Source organism: Mustela lutreola, chromosome 6, assembly GCF_030435805.1.
Source record: "Mustela lutreola isolate mMusLut2 chromosome 6, mMusLut2.pri, whole genome shotgun sequence".
In the NCBI taxonomy this organism is placed as follows: Eukaryota; Metazoa; Chordata; class Mammalia; order Carnivora; family Mustelidae; genus Mustela; species Mustela lutreola.
The window spans coordinates 11,928,837-11,954,849 of record NC_081295.1 but is presented as its reverse complement, the minus strand read 5'-3'; the positions used below and the strand labels follow the sequence as shown (position 1 = coordinate 11,954,849).

General features: G+C 45.4%; 1 protein-coding gene across 3 annotated transcripts in view; it reads left to right on the top strand.

Annotated features, from left to right (window-relative positions):
• The window catches only part of TIAM2 (TIAM Rac1 associated GEF 2), a 226,861-nt gene that overhangs the window by 141,153 nt on the left and 59,695 nt on the right, over positions 1 to 26,013 (top strand). For 2 of the 3 annotated variants that reach the window (XM_059176685.1, XM_059176686.1), the window contains 7 exons: positions 291 to 476; positions 1,144 to 1,290; positions 12,998 to 13,159; positions 14,571 to 14,675; positions 15,243 to 15,321; positions 17,644 to 17,736; positions 18,644 to 18,907. In XM_059176685.1, coding sequence (XP_059032668.1) covers positions 291 to 476; positions 1,144 to 1,290; positions 12,998 to 13,159; positions 14,571 to 14,675; positions 15,243 to 15,321; positions 17,644 to 17,736; positions 18,644 to 18,907 — 1,036 coding nt within the window. Of the gene's footprint in view, positions 1 to 290; positions 477 to 1,143; positions 1,291 to 12,997; positions 13,160 to 14,570; positions 14,676 to 15,242; positions 15,322 to 17,643; positions 17,737 to 18,643; positions 18,908 to 26,013 lie in introns of those variants that run through there. The other variant, XM_059176688.1, reaches the window with a different exon arrangement.

Sequence of the window (26,013 nt, the reverse complement as noted above, 5' to 3'; positions counted from 1 at the left end):
ACTTAGCGTGCTGGAGTTCTCCAGAGGTCATGGTGGTGTGGCCTGGGTTTGGATTGGGCCCACCGGCTTTGTTCTGTTTTGGGCCATCCTGATGAAGTCTGGTGCTGTCTGACCCACTGTGTCTGGGCAGGAGGGCTTGAGAGGGGGTGAGCAGGGCAGGTTCATTTCCACCATGCAGCACCGGCTGAAACAAATTGTTCTTTGACGTTTGTGAAAGGGACCGTATTTTCAGTTGGACTCATGAAACCTTCTCATTTTCATTTCAATCACCCCTGTTTGTTCTTAAACAGATCCAGCAGTGGGAGCAGAACCTGGAGAAGTTTCACATGGATCTGTTTAGGATGCGTTGCTACCTGGCCAGCCTACAAGGCGGGGAGCTGCCAAACCCCAAGAGCCTCCTGGCCGCCGCCAGCCGCCCCTCCAAGCTGGCCCTCGGCAGGCTGGGCATCTTGTCGGTTTCTTCTTTCCATGCTCTGGTAAGTTCCTGGGAAAGGCCGTGTGTGGCGTTCAGGGAGGAGGGCAGATGCTCCCCTTTTCCCAGCGGACCGCCCGTCAGGTGCCCTGTGACTTAGCCCAGTACTGCCCAGGGAGTCCCCGGGGCTGGACACTGCGGGGATGGAGGGTGGGAGGCAGCCCGGCTCCAGGACTCGCTAGTTCTCTGCTGCCGCTTCTAGGAACCCCGCGACTCGTAGACTGTTAGGAAACATTCACCTCTGTATCTGCCGTTCTGTCCGTTTCACTTCCGTCCATCAGGAGGGTGGAAATCCCTGAAGAGAGGCAAGGAGGGTATGAGGAATGGAGAGGCTGAGCGAAGGGGGTTTTGTCCCTATTACACAGAGCCCTGCTGGGTTTTCCACAGCGGCTCCCGGGTGGCTGGCTTCCGTGGCCAGCCTGGGGCATCTGCGGGTCCTTTTGCCCACCCCACTGCTCACCCTGGAGAGATGAGAACATTGAAACTCGGCTGGTGTTATCCAGATACGAGGTAGCCATACGGTGCATGCGTGTCTGGTATGTCAGACACGCAGTAGCTTTGGGGCAGAAGTGATGATCACAGAAAGCAGGGCTTACTTCTGTTCAGGCAACAATGAATTCTGTCACCCGGGTACTATGCCTTAAGAGGTTGAAACCTGTGTTTTTCATTAGGTATGTTCTAGAGATGACTCTGCCCTCCGGAAAAGAACACTCTCACTGACCCAGCGAGGAAGGAACAAGAAGGGTCTATTTTCTTCACTTAAAGGGCTGGACACGCTGGCGAGAAAAGGGAAGGAAAAAAGACCTTCTGTACCTCAGGCGAGTTCCCCAGGACAGGAGGGACAGCAGGCTTAGCGGGAGATCCTGGACGGTCAGCAGACCACAAATGTTCAGCAGCCGTTAAGAATGAGATAGAAGTTGATTCAAAGGAATGCAGTCTTGGCATGGGTTTTTTCCCGAAGGGGAACACACAGGTCGCCCAGCTTCCTGTTGGCACTTCCGAAAATGCGTTCACACCTTGCTCACAGCTGCAGCTCCGGGCACACAAACGTAGTCAGAATCGTTGCCTTTAGAATAGTTTTTCCCCTAAGATTTGATATTAAAATAAACATGTAATAATAGAATTGTTAATAATTATTAATCATTAATTAATAACAGAATAACGGCAACCAAATTCTATTGATAGTGCTGGACACTTTTCTCACTTAAACTTGATGACACACAGGAGGCATTTTGTCATCAGATTTTAGAGATGTAGAAGCCTGAGACATGGCGGCGAGGTTAAGTCCCTGCCTCACCCATGGCGCCCGTGGGGCGGGGCCTGGCTTCGACCTCCCTGGACCCAGGGCTCTGCTATACTGGGCTGTTACAGCTGCTGATTGTCCTTGAGGAAGGACACCTGCTTTAATATTTTATTTTATTTTAAGTAAGTAATTTTAAAGATATTTTATTTAATTGAGAGAGAGAGAGCACACGAACAGGAGCAGAGGGAAGGGCAGAGGCAGACTCCCCGCTGAGCAGGGATTTCCCCATGCAGAGCTGGATCCCAGGACCCCAGGATCATGATCTGAGCCAAAGGCAGATGCTTAACCGACAGAGCCACCCAGGTGCCCCTGTTTTAATATTTTAAAAATAATCTGAGCACTCATTGCTGAAGTGGGGCTCATGTATAGTGAATGGTCTTCAGAACATTTTGAATGCTTCTATCTGAATTATTTCCTAATGACATTAATAGATGATAATGAATTTTATGTTGCAGACTGATATGTTTTAGGATTATTGTTTTTCCAAAGGCTGTTGAAAACGTGAATTCTTTATGTGTTAATATGATCCTTTAAATGGAAAGGAAAAATGTGATGAAGTCTGAGGAAACTCCTGGTTGTACTTGTAACATGTTGTTGTTCTGAATAGGCTTCCAGTGTTAGAGGGTCACATCTGGAACTTGATTTTCTGATTTTATATGGATATTTATTTGCTTGTATGTCCTAGTTTTGGGAATTGTGTGAATCACAGATAGAAGCCACTCTTTAGACCTGTTTATAGCCCTAGCATCATAAGGGAGGAGTGGTGGACAAAAACACACGAACCCTCTTTTCCATGGCCTCTGTTTTGCATATCCCTGCAAAATTTTTATATATTCCTATACAGTGAAAAGAATATCATATTTAAAAATTGTGGTTCTACTTGTAGTTTAATTGTAAAGTAATCACGTGCTCATTGTAAGTGGGAAAATATTTCTTCATTATAGATGGTAGTCACCTATATTCTATTGGCTAATGCTATTTTTGAATTGAACTTCTATGAATGTATTTGAGACATTCTGTTTTAATCAAGACAGTCAATCCTGTCTTAATAATGATAAATAACTTGATAACTTGCTTCCTTTTCTTAGATGTTGACATTCAAACAATATCTGAGCCTAATATGGTCTTTATCCCATTCGATGTGGTAAATGTTCTTAACGTAAGCTTTCTTGAGAGGCAAAAGCATTCTGATGAACATTTTTGTTTTAAAAGATAGGGAACTAATTAGTGTTTGTATTTACATAACTGAATGACGTAGAGGTGGTAGGTATCTATAAATGTTTACATGGCCAGATCTTTAATGTTTATAACTTCAGTACAAAATCTAGAAGATAAAAATTAGAAAAGGAAATCATTTCTTGTCCCTCTACCCAAACACAACTGCTGTGAATAGTTAGGTATATTTCTTCACAATTTCTGTTCTCTTGTTCTGTGCACATTCAGACAAGAGTGACAAATCCAACTTTGAGCTGTTTTACTTCTTGAGAAATGTGTACTTCTTGGTTAAAAACATTATCAAGAAGATCTAGGATTGCTGGAATAATAAACAACATTAAAGAAAAGTAAACTTTGTAATCATAAGGGAAGTAAAAAAACCAACTTTCCCTTCAAAGTTAAAACTTTAAATGTAATAGAGGAGTAATTAGTATAAATTGTGATATGAAGATCTTATAAAAGGTTATGGAACATAAAAGTTTAAATACTGAAAAAGGGTAGCTGCCAAATGAACATTGCAGAGCCATTTCTTTAGCCTTTTCTGCCACTCCTGTCCATCAGGTATTTGATTCAAGGGGCAGATAGGCATTTTCTGGAACTTAGCTTTCTTAAAACTCCCAATAACTCCAGTGAGGGGAACGTTGCTGTGGGGGCAGCCATCTTGTTTTACATTGATGACGCAAGCACTAATCAGGCAGTGCTGGTTCACAGTCTTTACATGAATCTGTTGAAAATACATTTAGAGTTCATTGTTAGTGTGTAAGAAAGCAGCTGATTTCTGTGCACTGATTTTGTATCCTGCCACATTGCTGAATTGCTGTATGAGTTCTAGTAGTTTGGGGGTGGAGTCTTTTGGGTTTTCCATATAAAGTATCATGTCATCTGCGAAGAGAGAGAGTTTGACTTCTTCTTTGCCAATTTGAATACCTTTTATTTCTCTTTGTTGTCTGATTGCTGTTGCTAGGACTTCTAGTACTATGTTGAACAACAGGGGTGAGAGTAGACATCCTTGTCGTGTTCCTGATCTTAAAGGGAAGGCTGTCAGCTTTTCCCCATTGAGGATTCATATGGTCCCTAGTCGGCAAATAAGAGATATTCTCAGAATGCCGAGCAGTTTTGAAGATACCTAAATTCATGGTAACCCTGTCTTAAAAGTGGTGTGGCTAGTCTGAGATCAAAAGAGCAACTTTTGTTTATACTTCCCCTGTTGCTCAGCAATACTTACCCTCCTTTGAGAGTTTGGTGAATTCAAAATTGCATGTTCCTTTTGGGGTGGTTGGAGATCTTCAGAGTCTCTCCAGGTTGTGAGTCAGTAGCCTTTGCATCACCAAGTGCCCTCAGTGGAGCGGAGCACAGCACAGCGTCCTTGTCTAGACTCCAAAAGTTTCTGACTAAACTACTCAGAACCATTTCTGAATGGAATTATGGGAGTAGGGATGAAGTTCTACTTTTCCTTTGGGGTTCTTTTTCAAACCTGCACCTTCCCCTGCAGCTGTGTTTCATGTTACTGAGCGATTTCTCTGTCTTCCCCAAATCATTTTGTCTTGAGTTTTATGTCCAGTAAACCTCTCAACTATTTGTAGAAGTTGAAACCTGATTTTTAATAGGCCTGGACAAATTTAATATGCTTTTGCAGAAGTAGGCAGTATTATTTAATTAATTGGGATAATTTGGCCACTTGACAATTTAGTTGGGAAACACTGAGGAACGGTTGAGTATTACGTTGTTCACGGGTCCTGAAGGAAGGGTAAGGGAGGTAAATTCTGGTGATCCTAAAATTATACCACACAGACAGCTATCTCTTTGGCTTTCCTGTGAGCTTGGCCTGGATTGTGGGCCCCAGAGCTGTCCAGTATGCTGTGTTGTTGTCGACACTGCTCCTAGTGGGCTGCTCTGCCTACCGTGTCCTGAGATGGGGTAGAAAATCTCCACTCAAAGCCCCATTCCCTTTCACCTTCCCTTCTCAGAGGTCAGGGGCTGCAGGAGCTTGGGTGTGAGACACACTGGCTTGTGTGAGGGGCCATGTAGCTGTGTTGCTCCTCTCTGTTCTTGGTGCTTTCCTCCTTTTAGATCGGACCAACCATGGGACCACAAGGAAGACAAATCCAAAACTTCCTTTTTTTTAAGATTTTATTTATTTCTTTAGAATGTGAGCAGGGGCAGGGGAGGGGAGAAGGGAAGAGGGAATCTCAAGTAGACACTCACCCCTCCCCCGCTGAGAGCCCCTTGTGGGGCTCACTCTCACAACCCCGAGGTCATGACCTGAGCTAAAATTGAGAGTCAGATGCTTGACGGACTGAGCCACCCAGAAACCCCTCAAAAACCTTCCTATTTATAAATCATAGCAGCAAAATGTCCGACTGACAAGTGAATATAATAATTTCAGTCCCCTGCCCCTTTATTTGTACACACATGCGGAGCCTATTTCAAAATCCAGATCAAATTACCATCTTTTAAAAAAAAAAAATTGATGAAAATAATTGTGTCACGATTACAGGTTTCCCCATGAATCAGAAGTGGGGCATTCCTGTGAAACCTTTCATAAGCCAAAGTGGCAAATACCAGTAATTTATCTGGAAAAATTTTGAGCATTCCCAGAGCCAAAAAATAACCTCTTGGGTTTTTCTGATACCTTAGGGCACATCTCACGAAAGGATACACAGAATAAATCGAGGTGTTGTAAAGCTCAGATGCTAAGGGACCCAGTTCGGAGCTCCATGGCTGGATCGCACATGCAGGTGTAGCCCCAGGGAAGGACCTTGGCCGTGCCCCTCTTGCTGCTGGGGTGTGCATGCTGTCCCTACAAGGGCTTGCTGCTGCAAAACAGACGCTGAATATGTGTTTGCTTTTCACCTGATTTCATCTTCTGCGGATTTTTTCCTCTTAGCTATAACAGGCACAAACACAGATCTTTCAGGAAAGCAAAGTGACACAGTGGGAACTACAGAAAAGTGGGGACATGTCTACTTCTTTGGTCTGCTTCCTCTTACCCTCAGTGATGCAACCATGTTGTGTCGCCCCGGCAGGCTTGTAATTGGGACTCTTGCTCTGTATAGTTTATATTTTGTGATTATGTATTCTCAGTCCATAGGGTACTAAGGATAAAGTATCACTTACTACATCTGCCTGTTGTCTATATTAGATCCAGTCCTTTAATAGTCGTTGAGAAGTCATGTTTGTTGTGCAATAAAAAACAGTGTGAAGGTTGTATCTCTTCTGTCGCTACATAATTTAAAATTCTTACTTTGAATGTTAAGAGATTCTTGCACAAAAGCATTTTTTTTTTTTTTAACTGAAGTTACATCAGGCTTTGGAGAGAAATTTTGCTAAAAAAGCTGTTGATGGTCAGAATTAAGCTTAGTGCCTATTTAAATTGTGCTCAAATTACCAAGTGATCTTCTTGTGATTTAATTGACAAGTCCCAGCGGCACTATAATCAGTGAGAGGAAAATATTGCATCTGTTTTTTTAAAGCATATACACTTAAACATTTATTCCTACTTTAAGAATTGTCGCTGATATACATTCTTTTGACACCTAGGGCTTTAACTGTGTGTCATTTTGGGACTGCAGAACTCAGAAAACTAGGTTTAAATTGAATTGCAGGCGGAATGAAGGGTGTTTGTTTTTTGTATCTCTGGGACTTAAAATTCTGCCTGTTGCTGGTTGAATCCTATTTTACTAGTTTTCCTCTGCTGATCATTGTTGGAGTATATTGATAATTTGTGAGGACTATCTTCTCGTTATAACCAGTGTATGACGTCCATTCGTGATACAGAAAGGCAGCCATTCCTGAGCGTTAGGAGGGAGGGGTCCCAGGCACCTTTTAACTATAACACTCTAATTGGGGCACCATGTAACAGTCCCAACAGTGAGTCATCCTAATTCAAAATCTGTTAAGACTGGAGTAAAGCCAGTCTTATTTGAGCATTTTTTGAAAGGACATTTTGGCGAGCCCAAAATGAAAGCTTTTCAGAGCATGCTTCTTGATGAGTAATAATGAGTCTCAAGCAGAGTTTGAAGGGAGGTGTTTGTTACTGGGATTGTGACAGCACATCCCCCGCTGAGGCTCTGGAAGGCAGCTCCCCCAGCAGCTTCATTGCAGAAACTGTGGAGCCTCTGGGCCTTGGCTCTTTCTCCTGGAAAATTGGCTTGGGGTGTCCCGACTTTCTGTGGCTGCGAGTGAATGAAGTATTGTCCCATGAGTCATTAGCTCCAAACTGGGGGAAAAAAAAATGCTAATGTTGTTTTTTTAAATGGAAAATAGGAATGAAATCACTTACTCTTGACCATGGTGTAGTAATCTGTTTAAGTGGGACCCTGCGGAACACACACACACACACACAAACACACAGAGGTACATAGATAGGTTTTTGTTTTCCCTTCATATCAACTGATGTTTGGGCAGCAGCCCAAGAAGGAGATAAACCCTTTGTCTTCCATGACATTTTGCTGTTATTAAGAAAACCCAGAGCATGTACGGCCTTTTGTGTTTTCTGCTCATCTCACTTGCTAATAGACTTTCCTTTTATCAGCGACTGTGGTGGAGGGCCTGTTGGTGACAGCCAGATTGTGATTTTGCTCCTCACTTCCCTTCAGTGATCAAGTAGTAATTAGAAGCCATTTGATCCAGAAGCATCTGCTGTGAGAACGTGCGGAGTTTCAGTTTTCTCTCCTTCAGGCACACTGAGTGTGAGTGACACGACCATTGATGGAATAGTGTGATCATTGGTGCCTCTGCAGTAGTGGCCCATGAGGAGGGCACGCCTGGGCCAGGTGTGGGTGCCAGGCCCCTGGTTGCTGCGGATGGCCAGTCACGGCCAACCACGCGGTGACCCCAGCCCCCGTAGCTCCTCAGGATTTTGAGACAAGGACCGTTCTCCCGCACCTCTTTTTACTGGCTGTTGTTGAATTTCGGGGCTTCATTCTGCGGTCCAGACTGAACTTCGAGTTCTTTGACATTGTCAGGGCCCCTTACAGGATAATGCCTTCAGATGCCATTCCTCCCACTCAGGGCTCCTAACCACCCTGTGGAGCTGTGGGGTTCAGCCCCCTTTAAAGGTGAAGAAACGGAAGCCCAGAGACATCAGATAACCAGCCCTGGCGAGACTGGGATTTGACCAGAATGTCTGTTACATTTTTGCTGTTATCTGTGTTCATTCTCCAGGAACTGGGCACCTTGAGCAGGCTAATTTTTTTTTGTTTTTGTTTTGTTTTGTTTTTTGATTTGTTTGTTCTTTTATCAACTTTTAAAAAAGATTTTATTTGTTTGAGAGGGGAAGTGAACAAGCAAGCACACCAGTGGGGAAGGGGCAGAGGGAGAAGCAGACTCCCTGCTGAGGAGGGAGCCTGACTTGGGGCTCCATCCCAGGACCCTAAGATCATGACCTGAGCCAAAGGCAGACCTTCAACAGACTGAGCCACCCAGGTGCCCCTGGAAACTAGTTTATAGCCGGGGTGGGGGGGTGGGGGGGGTGTCTGGGGAGAGGTAGAGTAGGAGGCGGGTTGGGTTTGCACAGCCTTGGGGCGTGGCTAGCCCCTGGCTCCTGGGTAAGCGGTAAAAAGATGAAGGAAACGCCTCAGGAAAGGGCGGGCTGGGTTAAGAGCTTTCCAAATGGCTTAGTTTGTTTGCTTGTTTTCAAGAGTCTCTCTTTTTTTTTTTTTTTAAAGATTTTATTTATTTATTTGACAGAGATCACAAGTAGGCAGAGAGACAGGCAGAGAGGGGGGGGGGGAACAGGCTCCCTGCTGAGCAGAGAGCCTGATGTGGGACTCGATCCCAGGACCCTGGAATCATGACCTGAGCTGAAGGCAGAGGCTTTAACCCACTGAGCCACCCAGGCGCCCCTCAAGATTCTCTTTTCCTTGAATAAAAAAAAAATGACTTTTATTTGGAATATTGAGAATAAAGCCGTGCATGTGTATCCTCAGCAGGGACAGCATTGAACCTTGAGGGGATCAGTCTAGTTTTTGCGCCAAGTGGGCAAAGCTTCCAACCACCCGGGAGATCTATAAACGTGCAGCCTCCTCTTTTTCTTGTTCTAATTAATTAGTCCTTTCCATATTCTTTTTTTTTTTTTTTAAACATTTTATTTATTTATTTGACAGAGAGAAATCACAAGTAGATGGAGAGGCAGGCAGAGAGAGAGGGAAGCAGGTTCTCTGCTGAGCAGAGAGCCCGATGCGGGACTCGATCCCAGGACTCTGAGATCATGACCTGAGCTGAAGGCAGCGGCTTAACCCACTGAGCCACCCAGGCGCCCAGTCCTTTCCATATTCTTGATGTCTCCTTGGAATAACCAGGTTTACTCTTTCTTTAATTGCGGACGTTTGAGATGATGTGTGAAGACACAGGAAAAGCTTCCGTGTACATTTTCACTGCAGGATCTCTGGAGAGGCGCTGAGTCTTCCACAGCCTTGACTTTGATGGGCGTCTTCTCTTTCATCCTCGATCTGGCGTCCACAGTGTAGGCTCAGGGAATGATTCCGCAGAGCAGCCAAAGCCTAGTTATATTGAGGAGAGTAGGGAGATTCTGTCCTTTGCAATTTGCCTGCGGTCCTTTTCTCTTGTCTAGAACTTATTACTCCTTCAAGAATCTATTAATTTCTCTTCTTAAAACTTAGGGAAGATTAAGAATTTGTTACGGTGTGGACAGGGCAGCTTTTACCTTTCAGGCCTATGTACGGCTGAATTTTTGGTTGCATCCAATTCCATGCCCCCGGGCTCATATGTTCTGGGTGCTGTATTGTATGTGTTGTATCAAGGTCTGAAGAAGACTCAGAGCCAGAAAAGAGCTTCTGCTGCCCTTTGTCTTAGCCCCAGGGAGGGAGCAGGGGTGTATGTGTGTGAGAGCACCTAAAAACTGTCCCGTAAGCTGGACTTCGTCTGAAAGACCCGCGGATCCCCTTACCCAAGAATCCAACACTGCCACTGGATGCAATCAGCAAGAGGTTCTTTATTGTTACGCAGGCGCCTGCGGGTGGTCAGCAGCTCCTGCTAGCTGAGCACTCCCGGCTGGGGTGGTGCCGGGTTTTTATAGACAGGTACAAACAAGTTTTGGGTGGGGCGCAACTGATTGGTTGACAGAACTTTTGAAAAAGGCATACGTGGAGTTTGCTGATTGGCTTTGCGCGCGTGGGAAGAGAGAGGCGGGAAGGGGGAACAAGCTGATTGGTTCTGAGGGCCCGCGCGTGGGAGGAGAGAGGCGGGAAAGGGGAACAAGAAGGGGGAAGGTAGGAATGCCATCATGGCGTCTTCTATTATTTTTATAAGCCAAGCAGTTACAGAAGGGCAAAAGAGCAATTAATAAGCAATTAATAACCTAATTTACGCCTAAAAGCCAGCGGTTCACAGAAAAGCAAACAAGCGGTTAGTTATCCTATCTATCTTCTAGGGGAGGGGTCTTTCACGTCAAGTCCTACATCAGGGATAGAGGACAGTAGCCTCACGCAATGGAGCGAATTTGGGGTAAGAGGGAAGAGAGCCGGAGAGACTTCATTAGAGAGGGAGAGGGTAGCAATGGAAGTAAGGCTGAGGGATGTATATGGTTTTAGCACTGGAGCTGTGAGGAAGGTAGAGCAGGCAAGGGAAATTGAAATGAGAGAGCTGCAGCTTTCTGGGGAAAGTCAGGTGAGCCGTTTTGTTCCACTGGAACTTGGTGTGTGCTGTGGAGTAACAGAAAAGATTCGAGAAAGTCAGGTTATATCCATTATGTGGGGAGGTAACTGGCCTGTTGGTATTTCTATAGTGCAGTGGTGGTGAGCATAGGCTGAAGCCAGGTTTTTAGGGCTAAAATTCCCATAGTACCACCATCACGGCTCACTGTGTGTGCTGGGGCAAATTTCTAGAGTTTTCTGAGCCCCATGTTTCTCACTTATTCCCTATGGGGTCAGGACAGTGCATAACGAGTTGTTGGTAGTCCGTGAACTGACAACCTGCGGAAAGCTTATTCCATCCAGGGGCCCCTGACGGCCCCGGCTGGCTGCCGGGAGGGTGCTCCGCTCTTCATCTCAGCGCGGTGAGTTCAAGCCCCAGAATGGGTGTGGATCCCGCCTGGGCCGGGTGGGGGGGGGGCTGGGGAGCTCTTCCCTCTGGCCCCACGTAAGTCTGTCTCTCCGTGATGGAGAGTAGCGATGGCAGCAGGAGGAAGGGGAAGGATCCTTGTGAGCTTGTGCTTCTCCTGCCCCTCCCCCACCTGCCATCCTCAGGCACGTTTTTCCTGGTCTGCTGGGAAAGGGCATGATTAAATTGCTTTGCAGGCGTAACCCACTCCTTGACTTCTCTGCCTGCTTCCTGGGTGCTTGCTTTCTCCACAGTGACCTCTGCTGGGGTTTTAGTGCGATGCTGAGCAAGCCTGGTTGGGGGCGGCGGGGTGTGTAGGGAGGTGGTGGGCGGACTCTACTTCTGTGGCAGTACCTGCTTGTTGCTGATGCACCTGGTGGAAATAAAGTACCTGCAGGTTGAATCCGAGAAGAGGGATCTGTATGCGATAGGGTCCTTCGTGCTGGCTCCCTGCTTCTCCGCTCCAGGTGTCCATTCCTTTTCTTTCTCTTGGTTTGGCACATGAGGTTGATATTCATTCTGGGCTATGATCATCTTCCAGGAAAATGTGCAGAAAGTGACAGACCCACGACAGATCCAGAAACATCCCTTTAAAGATGAGCACCACATTTTAAAAAAGACAGCACAGAAAAACGGGTTCTTCTCTTGCTTTTCCTGAGCCTGTTCTTTTGAAATCTTCAATACATATTCTAGTTCTTTTTCTTCTTTTCTTTTAAGAGTTTTTTTTATTTATTTGAGAGAGGGAAACAGAGCGGAGCAGGGAGCACAACCTGGGTTTTGGTCCTAGGACCCCAGAATCATGACCTGAGCCCAAGGCAGATGCTTAACTGACTGAGCCACTCAGGTGCCCCTCTATTCTAGTTTTTAAATCCAGCATAGGAGGATTTTTTGCTTTGTGGGGTCTTTCTTTAATGCATGGAATTCAAAGTAAAATCCATTGATGATAACTTTATGATAAGTAGGATAGAATAATGTGATAGTATTGAAAGTACCATTTTCTAGTGTGTAAGGTATTTTCACATCTATATGTTTTTGCTGGCAAAATCTGTATTAACTAATAAACTTAAGTAATTATATTACTAATATCTCCTTTTACAGAGTAGGAGACAAGGCTCAGCAAAGTGAGTGTCCTGTCCTGATTAAATTGCAGAGTGTGTAACTCGAACGCCCAGTTTTTTTATTTCAGATCCCCAGGTCTGTCTGTCTTTTGCCACCAGACCAATGCAAGAGTCTAACCAGAGGATAACATTTCTGAGTTGCTTAATACATATTAACTATTTATGTTTATAAATCACGGAAGTTCATGCTAGGATGAGATCATTGAATTACTATGATAATGGGGTCCAGGGAATTAAACATCTTTGGGAAAAGCTTCCTTTTAAAGGTGGTATGTTTGGAGTTGATTTCTAAGAGTGTCTAGATATGAAATAGCTGACAGAAAGGAAAAAAAAAATGTTCCTAGGATTAGAGACTGATTTTATGAACCAAGTAGAAATAAGAGAACCGCGTTGCTCAAATGCAGCACGGTTCGCGTTAGGATGCCACGGGCATCAGTGGCTGTAAATGAGCCCATATTCAAGTTCATGGTGATCAGGAATGCAGATTTCACAGGGCGCTTGTCAACCAGCAATTCTGGAGCAGGGAGAGTCGAAACCGAGCACTGTGTGGTGTTCAAACTTGGGCTAGGCCACAAATGGCACGTGGCCAGAACACCGGACCAGAACTCTGTTGCCTTCCTGTCAGCCTCCCTGGAGGGTTTCGGTTTCGTGTGGGCTAAATGGATGAGGAGACACTGGCTTGTCTGCCCTTGTGGGTTGTGAGAAGCCAGATGCAAGGAATGCGGAAGGGCTTGCTATAAAATATGCCATGAGTCAAGGGGACATTTTCTTCCTAGTGTCTGTGCTTTGTGTATCAAATCTGTATTTTCTTGTGGTGTCTGAAAACAGGTGGATGACCTTCTGCATATATACGGTTCAGCAGCCGATGGTGTTCCCCGAGACAACACGTGGGAGGTCCAGACCTACGTTCATTTTCAGGATAATCAAGGGGTTACTATAATGATCAAGCCAGAACATAGAGTAGAAGATATTTTGACTCTTGCATGCAAGGTAATGTATTTTGCTGTGGAAATAGGTCTCAGTAGAAAGAATCATTAATGTTGCCTCCCTGTGCCTTGTAAATCTGTGTGGTTTTTAAGACCTCACTTTCTGTACTAGAGAAGAAATGAACATCTATTAATCAACATGCTTATTAATGGACATATGTATTACTTTAATTAGCATTCTTCTTCATCTTTTAGAGGAGGGAGTTGTTACGTTATGGCCCCTCACCTTCATGAAGAACCTGGGCTGTTTTACTGAAATTCTTTGTAGACCTTTATAGCTAGAATAATTCTGAAGCCTTGTTGTTTAAGTTCCTTAGAGACAGGGCTCTGTTAAGAAAGTGGCGGAAACTTTGAAATAGTTCGGTTTACTCCTGAGCAGTTTTATCGGGTTTCTCTAGATTAAATGAGTAGCTTGATACTATTCATAGTTGCTTCGTGGGGATTGTTAGTGGTGTTTTACTCTTTATTCAAATTGGGTTTTGTTTCTGAAAAGAACGTTTAAGCTGTCTTCAAGAGAGCTTGCTGAGGTCACAGACTGAACATCAGAGCAGAGGTTTTTCATCCACCAGGTGGCGCAGTAGAGCTGAACGCTTTTTAAGTTTTCAGAGAAAAATGCCATCAAACACCTGGAATGGTGAGAAAAGGCGTGTGGACTTTGGTAACTCTTTACCATGTATACTTAATAGATATGAATAATCTTTACTTTTTTCTTTTACTATTCCCACTTTGAATTAAGCCTTAAGATACCAGACATTTATACATGCAGCTTCCATTCTTATGAATCTCGTGTCCTTTTACTCCGTTATGTAATGTTTTTATTCAGACAACCAACAGTATTGTTTTCTACCAGCAGCACGAGTTATGAGTTCATAAGTCTTATAAGTGATAGAGGATGCCAGAGATCGGAGTGGGTCATTTACACCCAGTTCCTCTGAATGAATGAATGTGTGTGTCGACATTTTCCTTTGAAACATTTCTGGGGTAGGAAATTCCTAATTCTGAAGTCTGTAGAATAGACGAGTGTTCCCATTTCACACAGTTTCTCTTCTTCATTAATGAGAGACAACTTAGGTAAAACCAGCGTATAAAATGACAGTATTTGCGGAGATGGTAAGATCTAGTCTAGTCTATCAGATAATATACTCCCGTAAGTTCTTAAAAATACATCTCTTGCTTTTAGTGATAAACAGTGTCATTTAGAGAAAACCTAATTAAAAATAATTATTTGTCCCCTGTCTTTCTTTTTATTTATTTATTTTTATTTTGCACATTTAAATTTTAGCTCTCAGATACGGGTTTAAACTCCACTCACCATATATAGTATTTCCTTAAGAAATTTCCACTTTGATTTTTAATGGACAACGATGAATTTAGAAAGAACATTGAAAATCTAAATAGCTATCTTTTCTTTACAGATGAGGCAGCTGGAACCCAGCCACTATGGCCTGCAACTCCGAAAATTAGTGGATGAAAACATGGAGTACTGTGTCCCTGCGCTGTATGAATTCATGCAAGAACAGGCAAGTGCTTTGAACCACATCCATGGCCTCTTGATTTTAAAAGTCAGTAATTTGTCGGGGGTGGGGGGTCTGGGGGGCTCAGTTGGTTAAGTGTCCGACTCGATCTTGGCTCAGGTCTTGATCTCAGGACTGTGAGTTCAAGCCCTGTGTTGAGCTCCATGCTGGGTGTGGAGCCTACTTAAAAAAATAATAAGTATATAATTTGTAAGGGAGAGAGGAATTCTGTGTTAATTTGGCATCCAGTTTGGATATCATTAAAATAAATTTCCAAAGGGGTACCTGGGTGGTTCAGTCTGTTGAGCGTCTGACTCTTGGTTTCTGCTCAGGTCATGATTTCAGGGTCCTGGGATTGAGCCCCGTGTCTGGCTCAGCGCTCAGCAAGCCGTCTGCCTCTCCCTCTCCATCTACTCCTCCCAACTCGTGCACGCTCTCTCCCTGCCTCTCTCTCTCTGTCTCACTCTATCTCATAAATAACTTTTCTCTCGAAAGAATAAAAAAAATCTTTAAAGAAATTTCCAAGAGATCATGACATTAAACGTTTTGATTTTGTTGTTTTTCCTTTTCTAGGTTTATGATGAAATAGAAATCTTTCCACTGAATGTTTACGACGTGCAGCTCACGAAGACCGGAAGCGTGTCTGACTTTGGTGAGCGCAGGAGCCCAGTCGGAGAGCCGCATTGTCCGTCTGTGTCTAGTTTGCTCCAGTATCTTTGGACCTAATATTTTTTTCTTTACATTTACATGTTCAGTGTCAACCATGACAGTAGTTTCCGAACTTCCTCTCCCTTTCTTCATGTCTATGTATTTATATTAGGCTCAAAAGATACTTATTAATATGAGGGGGAAATGCCAAAGTAATTAAAAGGAATAAATATAAAAATTGGTGAGTTTGAAAGTATGGTGGTGAGAGTAACACAATGAATTTACTTTTTTGAGCTGAGTAAGTCCTGATTCTCCTCCGTGTCTTTGCTCTCAGCTCTTTACTCACCAGGAATGGCGCCGTTCATGGCTTCTCCTGCCGCGTTCCCTCCTCTCCGTGGAAATCCACCTGCCCCCCAGGAACTAACTAAAGGTCTAACTTTCTTAAAGAGGGCTTATCTGATTGCTTTACCTTCAGTTTAAAAATTAAGGGTCAATATTATCCAAATCACTTTGTAATACTTGATTTTTGCATTTCCATTTGTTTGTCTTTAAACTTGGCTTTGAGCTCCTTTTGGACTGAGCTCATGTCCTACAGTTCGTTTCAATATTTTATTCTGTCTTTGACAGAATATGGGAACTCAGTAATTAGACAATGATCAATACATAGCTCCATAAAAGACTATTATCTTGTTGAATACATCGATGTAATTTTTTTCCTTTAAAATGAATCTAGCTGGTCAAATTCCAGTTATTGTAATATGTTAGTTTTCTTGAGATTTGTTCTTTGTGTCTTTTTTTAAATTGATATAATTGACAAGTTCTTTGTTTTTTAATTTAGTCTTTTTTTTTTTTAAGATTTTATTTATTTATTTGACAGAGAGATCACAAGTAGGCAGAGAGGCAGGCAGAGAGAGAGGAGAAAGCAGGAAGCAGGCTCCCTGCTGAGCAGATCCCAGGACCCCAAGACAATGACCCCGGGACCCAGGGACAATGACCTGAGGCGAAGGCAAAGGCCTTAACCCACTGAGCTGCCCAGGCGCCCTTAATTTAGTCTGTTTTGACCCGGTGTTATATCGGTTTTCCTTCTGAAGTCTTCTTAGCATTTTGTCTGTATTCTGTTGACCTTCACTCTACTTTCCTTGGTGGGTGTTTGGGAATCTTCTTTGCATTGAAGTGCCTGAAGAACTGAAGGGAGATACTTGCAAACATGCTTTGTGGTAATCACAGTCTGCCAGAGGCACAGAGGAAAAGGGTGAGGGGGACCCATTGTTCTTCTTAATGTCAAAGAACTCCCGGTATTATGGAACCCAGGCAGGGGAGCAAGTGCTCCCAACTGTAGAATCAGAGGGAAGGGCACACCCAGGTGAGGGAGATGCGTTTAGGGGCAGGCCTGCCTCACCTCGGTTTTTGCGTGTAGTCACCTTTAGGGCAGCTACGGTAGGCATCCAAGTAGCTTTCCGCCTACTTAAAATGCTTAACCCCCATACAGAGTTGTTTGGTAACAAATTACTTTGTATCAAACCCAATTTTAATTTATCTCAATAGTAGTACTTTTTGGTTTCAACGTCTAAAAAAATATCATAAAAAATTTAAATTGTGGTCAAACAGCCATAACAGAGTTTACCATGGTAACCATTAAGAATGGTTAAAAATGACAGCTTAGTGACATTAAATACATTCCTTTGCCATGCAGCCATGAACAGGGTCCATGTTCAGAACCATTTCCATGTTGAAACCTGGGACTCTGTAGCTTGTAAATGGTCACTCCCAGTTCCTCCTCCTACCCCCCACCAACCACCATTCTGCTTTCTGCCTCTATGGATTCGACGGCTGTCAGTCTCTGAGACCAGTGGAATCCTACAGTATTTGTTCTTTTGTGACTGGCTTCTGTCACCCAGCATAACGTCCTCAGGGTTTGTCCGTGGGATAGCACGGGGTGGATCTTTCCTTTTTAGGAGTTCCCTTGTGTGTGCATACTGCTTTGTGTTTATCCGTCCGTCTGTTCAGAGACGGTCTGGTTGCGTCCACCTTTCGGTTGCGGTAAATAATGCTGCTGGAGACATGGGTGCAGCATCTCTGCTCTCCAGCAAGGTCATGCCCTCCTTGATCCTTTAGATCTGACATGTTCCTGTTTCTCTGCCCCTGCCGGAGAGCTGTGCTTTCTCAATACCTGTAACGTGACTTCCCTGACACTGCATACTTAGGAGAAAAGATGCTTGGCGGCGGGGGTTGGGGGGTGGGGGTGGGGGATGCTGCTGATGGAGTTGGAGAAATTAACCAGCGTGCGGAATTTAGACCTGTTCTCTTCTCTTCCTGCCACTCACAGGGTTTGCAGTGACAGCGCAGGTGGACGAGCATCAGCATCTCAGCCGCATACTGATAAGCGACGTTCTCCCTGACGGCTTGGCATATGGAGAAGGTCCGTGCGGCACAGAGTGTCTCTGTGCTCTCTCAGTTCAACACTGTGGGATGCAGTCTGCCTCGGGAAAGTCTCGTTACAGTTTTGTCAGAGAATGGTTTCTCCTAGCGTTAGAAAAAAGTACACTTGATAGTTTAATTGAAAATGCATATGCGCATATATTTTTATATATGCATATATGTCTACCTATATATGTGGAGAGAGAGAGAGAATTTGTAGGGGGAGGTGTTTTGAAGGAGAGCATGTGTACACACAGGCGGTGTGCAGACAGGGAAAGGAAACAGAAAGCCAGACAGACACAGGTAAATGTTGTTCTTCATGGCATTTAACATCAGGTAAATAGAAGAACAATGAATTTGAATGAGGGTCAAATGGTATCCCCCCCCCCTTTTTTTAAGATTTATTGATTTACTTTAGAGGGAACATGCATGATCGGGGGATGGGCAGAGGGAAAGACTATGCAGCAGAGGCCCTGCTGAGCTCGGAGCCCTTGGCTCAAGACCCTGAGATGCGACCTGAGCTGAAATCAAGAGGGGGACCCTCAACCATCTGAGCCACCCACTCACTCACAGGAACTCACTGTTCCTTCTGGGGGCACCGGGCTGGCTCAGTCCATAGAGCACAGGACTCTTGTCATGAGTTTAAGCCCCACGTTAGGCAGAAAGCTTACTTAAAACAAAAAACAAAACCCCCAAACTGTCCCTTTTAATCCTGGCTTTGAGAGACCTGTCATGTGTTGTCAGGAGCCTCGCAATCTGTGCATTTTGGCCTTTCTTCGAAGACAGCCGCGGGATGGTCCCTGTGAATCCATGGTTGGAGTTCCTAGCTGTCCTTCACCATCATGTTAAAAGAACTTCCCTCAGTCACCTCCCTTCTCTTCCTTTTGTTTCCTCTTCCTTGTTCTCAGGGTTGAGAAAGGGCAATGAAATCATGACCTTAAATGGGGAAGCTGTGTCTCACCTTGACCTGAAGCAGATGGAGGCCTTGTTTTCCGAGCAGAGCGTCGGGCTCACTCTGATTGCCCGGCCGCCAGAGACAAAAGGCACCTTGTGCTCATCCTGGTCAGACAGTGACCTGTTCTCAAGGGACCAGAAGCATCTGCTGCCCCCTCCGAACCAGTCCCAGCTTCTGGAGGAGTTCCTGGACAACTTTAAAAAGAATACAACCAACGGTAAGGCTGTGTTCTTTCTTCCTTCTTCACGCTGGTGTCGACAGCTGATATTTTTAGGCTGTAATTTTGCTTGCAAACTTAGATTATTTAGGCTGTTCAAGGAATGCTTTCTCATTTATTAGGAGAAGAACACAGATGCCAACCAAGTAGATTTAATCAAAATTTCATGCACTGTAGAAATTATAACACTTCCATGGAAGTAGAAAATAAATGTCTGCCCAAGAGAATATTCTTTAAACTCAAAGAATCTTTCAAAAAAAAAAATCATCCAGGATAGTTTTATATTATAATTGCTTTGTGATTGAAGGTAGATGAAGACCAACGTAAGTGACAAAGTTTTTTTATTCAGTTGAATCTAAGGCAAAAAAAAAAACCCATTTTGCAGCAACCTTGTGGGTTCTTAGAAGACTGGGTACAGTTTCGTTCTTTACGTCTTCCATAGGTACCTTGTTGGCGCAGCAGGTAGTGCATCAGTCTTATAATTTTTTTTAAAGATTCTGTTTATTATTTACTTGACAGAGCACAAGCAGGGGGAGCAGCAGGCAGAGGAAGAGGCAGGCTCCCCACAGAGCAGGGGGTGCCCAATGCAGGAGTTGACTCCAGGACCCCGTGATCATGACCTGAGCCGAAGGCAGATGCTTAACCAACGGCGCCGCTGAGGCGCTCCTTAGGCTCATAATTCTTTACCTCTTTTGTTAAGTGGCTACTTTTTCCATGAACTGCAAGCTTTTCATGTAGTTCATAAATTTTAGAATTTCGGCAAGGCTTAAAAGTGAAAAGTTGTGGGACACCTGGGTGGCTCGATCGGTTGAGGTGGCTGCCTTTAGCTCAGGTCATGATCTCAGGGTCCTGGGATCGAGTCCCGCATGGGGCTCCTTGCTCAGCAGGGAGCCTGCTTCTCCCTCTGCCTCCGCCCTTACCCCTGCTTGTGCTCTTTTCCTCTCTCCCTGACAAATAAGTAAAATCTCCAATTAAAAAAAAAAACAAAAAGGAAAAGTTGTATGCCAACTTATTTATCTAGAAATAAAATTTCAACATGAAGAAATAATCTGAAAGTCTGGATTTCTGAGTTTATTAATTCTTGCATAGTCCATATGCTGCAGGCAAGTAAATCAAAGGCTCCCACTACTGCTGCAAACCTGTAGGTTTCCTCTGTATCCCTGAAAGAAGGTGGTCAAGCCCCCACATGAGACAGAGCGTAGGGTCTTTATGTTATGTGGACACAGAGGAAATTTTTCTTTAAGATTTAGATATTAATTAATTAATTTAGCCAACTCGAGCAGAGGGAGGGACAGAAGGCAAGGAGAGAGTCTCAAGCAGCCTTCTGCACTTGAGCACGGAGCCTGACGTAGGACTAGATCTCACCACCCTGCGATCACGACCTGAGCCGAAACCAAGAGTAGGACCCTCAGCTGGCTGAGCCATCCAGGCAGCCCCCACTCAAAGGAACTTTTATACTTAATTGCAGCGATAATGGAGTTCCACTTGAAATCTCTGCGTGATTACTAGAAATGAACGAAACACACAACAAGAGGAGTTGTTCGGACAGATTGCATTATAAAGTGAGTTTATTAGGTCATTTTTGGAATTAAAAAATCAGATGTAAGATTTGTGGTTCAATAAGGTGTATAGTGCTTTTCTCTCTTGGGGCTTCACTCCAATTTAAAATGCCATTAAATTGACTATTGGCATATAAAAGCAGATATCGTAAAGCAGAACTTGTGATGGAATTAATGAATTACTTGGTTATATTAGGGCCATCAGTCACTCACCCTGGGCTCTGGTACGGGCCTGAGCATTCCACGTAATACATGCGTGTGTCCATACATTGGATTCATTATTCATGAGGGATACATTCACTGCCCATTAGATATCTATGTATTTTGTCATAATAAGAAATTACTGCAGAGTCTGTAACACTTTTGGTACTGCAGGAATGAATTTCTATAGAAAGCAGCCAAAGTGGCAAATTTGCCTTTTTTTTTTTTTTTAAATAGTAAGAATGAAGCAGGTCAGCTAAGCCTGTTTACTCCTTTTCATTTGTTTCGCACAGAAACAATTCAAAGAGGCCCTGGGTCAAATTGCCATTCTGTGGGGCGCCTGGGTGGCTCAGTGGGTTAAGCATCTGCCTTGAGCTCAGGTCCTGATCTCAGGGTCCTGGGATCAAGTTCCGCATCGGGCTCCTTGCTGAGCAGGGAGTCTGCTTCTCCCTCTCCCTTTTCCCCTCCTCGCTCGTGCATGCTCTCTGTCTCTGTCTCTCTCTCATGCTCCCTCTCTTTCTTTCAAATAAGTAAATAAAATCTTAAAAAAATAAAAAAAGATAGCCATTCTATCACTCACCTCAGGGGGCCATCCTCCTGGTGGAAACCTTTATAACTTATGGAGAGCTGCTGCCGTGGATACGGATGGCTTAGAGCGTCCGCTGCCAGTGCTTTCCTGCAGCTGGTCCCACAGGTGCATGCACGGCTGCCCCCCTGCCCCCTCCCGTCAGGGCCCTGCTGCACGCAGGAGAGAGCCCTTGACCCCTCCCTGGTTTCCTGGCGAGGCCCCGAGTCTAGAGGGGTTGGTGGGGCTGAGCCGTGCTCCCCAGGAGCGCCCTGCCACCCTTCTGCCTGCAGTTCTGCTCTCTGCCTCCCTCCCTGTTCTTAGTAACGTGCTTCGGTGGAAAACGGAATGGCCACGAGGGCAGCTTCCCCCCACAGTTTGCAGATACAGAATTCGTTTTCTTTTTGAAGCGGTGCTTGTGAAGGAAGAAAGCGCCTGTGAGTGACCGTCTCAGAAGGACGCCTGTGTGTCTGTAAGGTTGGGGGGAAAGAAAACCAGGGGCCAGGGCGGAGACGACGAGAGGAGCGAGTCCCTCGTTTGCGCACAGTCTTGAGACTGCGCCCAGGGGCCTTGCGTGGGGCAGGGAGAGGGAAGGTGACACGAGGTGGCACGTGAGGTGGGGTGACCCGCACGCAGGCCGGTGCGTCCAACTGAATTCGGGTCCTGGCTGGGCCTGCGCGGGTGCGGCCTCAGGGCAGCCCTCAGCCGGGGAACCATGGGCGCAGGTGGGGGGCTCCGAGCTTCCTTACCCGCTGCGGGGACAGTTCTTTGGTGTGTACCATGATTCAGCAAGGGGTTATGGTAAGCCTGAGCCCCACGTGTATGGAGCAACCTTGTTTTCACGCCTTTGATGGGCTTCCTCCCTTCTCGGTCTCACCTTCCCTATGTCCTCCCTTGGACCTCTTGGGATCACCTTCCAAATAAACGTGTAAACTCACGTCCTCGGTATGGACGCTGCTTATGGGGGAGCCCATATGAAGACATCGAGCCTTGATTTCTCGTCTGGAAGACACGGTTTCGCCCCTCACCCAAATAGGTCCCTACGAGGGAGCCCACATCTGTGTGTGTGTCTGGCCGAGCTCCTTAGGCGTCGGGAGTTCCGAAAACAGGATTCTTCTCTTCCCTGTCCTCTGCAGCTCAATGTCCCATGAAAAATGACCTTGCTTTACTTTGGCAATGAATCAGAAAACAGTTGTCCCGTTTTCTTGCTAAGAAGGTTAAAAATTACACAAAGGGAAGAACTTAAATGAGTTTGATAAACAACTTTTCATTCAACTTTGAGTTCTACTCAGAGTCTGCCTTCCCCTCAGTTTCGTGTTTCCCTCCGCGTTACCAGAGGCAGCCCCAGCCCAGGCCTCGGAAAGGACGGTTTCCCGTTTTGTTTCCCAGAGAAGCCAGTCCTCTGTCTGTTAATAAAAAACAAACAGCGGGTGGTCTGAAAGGGAAGGCCTGTGTTTTGTTTTGTTTAAAAAGAAACGTAAGAATATGAGACGGCCAAGGAAGAAGCTGCAGGGTAGTTTTGGGCATATCTTGACTGTCTGTGATGAAGGTTTACTGATCCCGTATTTCATGCTTAAAACGTGTGAGGCTCTGGGAATAAGCTGCATTGGGCTTAGGCCTTTTGGTCTACTTGTGGTTTTGGTCAGGTATCCAGACATTTGTGTTTTGTTAACTTTAGTCTTTTGCTCAGGTTAGAGCAAAACAAAACACCCTTCTTATTTACATACCTGACCGAAAAAAGTGCCGGCACAAGTAGCAGGTTCCAAGGAGCCCGGGCAAGGATGGTAGCTTGCTCTTCAGCATCTTTGCTTTTCTAGAAAAGAAGCATGCTACTGACATTCGAGACTCTTTGATACGTGCCCCAATTGGGGAAATGGTTTGAGAACCATTGAAGACTCTCCCGCTGAGCTTGGGAAAATGCGCATCAGAGAGCCTCCTGCAGGAGGTCTGGGGTAGTGCAGGCTCCATTGTTAACTGGGTTCTGGGGAGGGGGCCTGGGTGGGGAGGGACATTAGTCGGACCCCGAGAGGTGGGACGTACTCTTTCTTGAACCCTTGCTTGCCAAGGGTTTGAGGATTACATGAGATCATCTGTGTCAAGTTTCTCAGCAAGTGATAGCTGTTGTGTTTGCCTGTTGTTCCTCTACCGGTGGGGGGGGATTATGTGCCCCAGACCACCACCACAGTCCTGAGTAGCTCAGATGCAGTCCGCTGACCGGTGAGCTCAGCTCGTTTGTGCTGCAGTGCGCCCTCCAGAGACACAGGCCCATTCGGCAAATCGAGTACACCAAGCAGTCATGGGCTTCCTGTGGCCTCCGTGAAGAGCGCAGCAGAGGGGAGCACATCTAGAACTGATGTGTTAAGTTCCTGAGTGACCCATTTGATTCTTGCCTCTAAGGGTCTGGCTTTCTGTTTGGGTTATCTGCTGCGGAAAAAGCGGAGATATGTGTAGCCTGTATTGGATGGGTGCGGGAATCCCGTCTGTAAAGCCTTATTACGGAGAGGGTAATGGTGCAGCTGGAATCCCCCAAAGAGGCTGGTGTTGGTTTCGAGCCACCAAGGCCACCAGGGGAGGGCTTGGGTGTGCCAGGCCCCTGATGATCCCATATTCCTCTTCCTGCCTTTTTGTGTGTGTGTGTGTGTGTGTGTGTGTGTGTGTGTGTGTGTGTGTGTGTGTGGTTTAGATTGAAAGTCCCTTTTCTTGGGTATGGCATCTTTTTGAGAAATTCCAGCAGATTTTTTGAGAGTGTCCTGTTGGGCCTAGAGTTTCTGAACAAAGTCTTTCTGTCAGCGTGGAGCTTGTTGTAACAGTCAGACGTCGTCTCCGTCTGTAAATAGCGATTAACACTGTGCCGGGCGAGTCGGGGTGCACTCCACAGACAGAAGAGACGGGACTTAGGTTCCGGCCCCCACTCCGACGGCATCAGCCCAGCAGTGCTCACCCGATGAGGAAGGTAATTGCAGCCTGAGGTTCTTTTTTTAATTCCCCACCCGGTGCTGAATCATTCTCGTTCTGAATTGATGTATGAGCAGTGTAGGTCCCAAAGCTACCAGAAGCCACTTAGATGCAGATTTGCTCTTTGGAAGGAATTGCTCCTGGGAATTGTAACGTGTCCCTTATACAGCTTGTCACCAGGGGCGGGGGGCACGGGGGTGGAATTGCATAGCTGGCTCTGATGTGGCAAACCCACTGATTTCCTGTTGGTGAGGATGAGGGCATTTTGGTTTCCACAGCCTGGTGTAGGATGACGAACAGCATTTAGCTCAGGGAGTGCTGTTTGTGTGTGTGATCGCTGCTAAGGCGGCTGGCTTGCGGACGCCCCAGATGCCCAGATGTAAAAATGTAGGAGTTCCTAAGGATGACTGGTGCATTAAAAAATTTTGAAGAAGGGGCACCTGGGTGGCTTAGTAGGTTAAGCATCTGCGTTCGGCTCAGGTCATGATCTCAGGGTCCCGGGATCGAGCCCTTCATCGGGCTCCCTGCTTAGCGGGGAGCCAGTTTCTCCCTCACCCTCTGCCTGCTGTTTCCCCTGCTTGTGCTCTCTCTCTGTCTAATAAATAAATCTTTTTTAAAAATTTAAGAAAATATGAGTGAGAAATAGACTGCTTTACCAGGACACAGAATGTTGGTCTTAGAATCTTCATTGCGTATAACAGTGTTGAAGGTGCTTGTCTGTTTCATCACTTCCATCCACGTGAGTGTGTGGTTTTCTCGAGCTGAGCAGGGAGTTACAGACCTTGGATACAGACTCTCTTCTCCAGCTTGGTGTTGTTGGAACATTTTGTCCCTTTTTTTCATTCTTCACCCTTCATTTATTCACTTGTTTATTTAACAGACAAGCAATAACGTTCTGCTTAATGTTGCAGATACATAAAGATGAATTAGACATTATTTTCTATCCTCAAGAAGCTCTTGTTGAGTGGGGAAAGTAAAAAGCTTGTAAATAATAATTCACTATTTAAAAATCCTTTTCAAAAAAGAAGTTGTTCAGCTCAGGGGTGCCTGGGTGGCTCAGCGGGTTAAAGCCTCTGCCTTCAGCTCAGGTCATGATCCCAGGGTCCTGGGATCGAGCCCCACATCGGGCTCTTTGCTCAGCAGGGAGCCTGCTTCCCTCTCTCTCTCTGCCTGTCTCTCTGCCTACTTGTGATCTCTGTCTGTCAAATAAATAAATCTTTAAAAAAAAAAAAAAAGTTCAGCTCAGAGGTAGAATTCCCACTGATTTTTCTGTTTATTTTGAGCAAAAGTTCCAAAAGAGAGACGTGAGAAATGGGGGAAAGGTGATTAGCATTTGCCTTGAGCACCGTAGCTGGGCAGTTACCTGTGGGGGTGTGTGTAGTGTGGGGTCTGGAGGGCATTTCACATATAGCACATAGAGCTCACCAGGCTAGTGTGTGAATGGGAAATAAAATTGGAAAGCCTGTTGGGGCCAGATTGTAGAAAACCCATAATTGCAGGAATCTGTAACATGTCCTGGCCTGTATCTAAAAAAGCAAAAACAAAAAACAAAACAAAACCCTGAAAAACTGGTGAGTATTGCATTACTCTCCTGCCTTGTGCAAAATGCAGAGGATTTGTTGGTCACTTATTTTCTTTTTTAAAAAGATTTTATTTATTTATTAGAGTGAGAGAGAGCGCGTGCACATGGGTGTGAGGGGCAGAGGCAGAGGGAGGAGCAGACTTTGCTGAGCAGGGACCCTCTCCCCCCACCCCAAGGGGGGGTGCTTATCCCAGGACTCTGGGATCATGACCTGAGCTGAAGGCAGATGCTTAACCAAATGAGC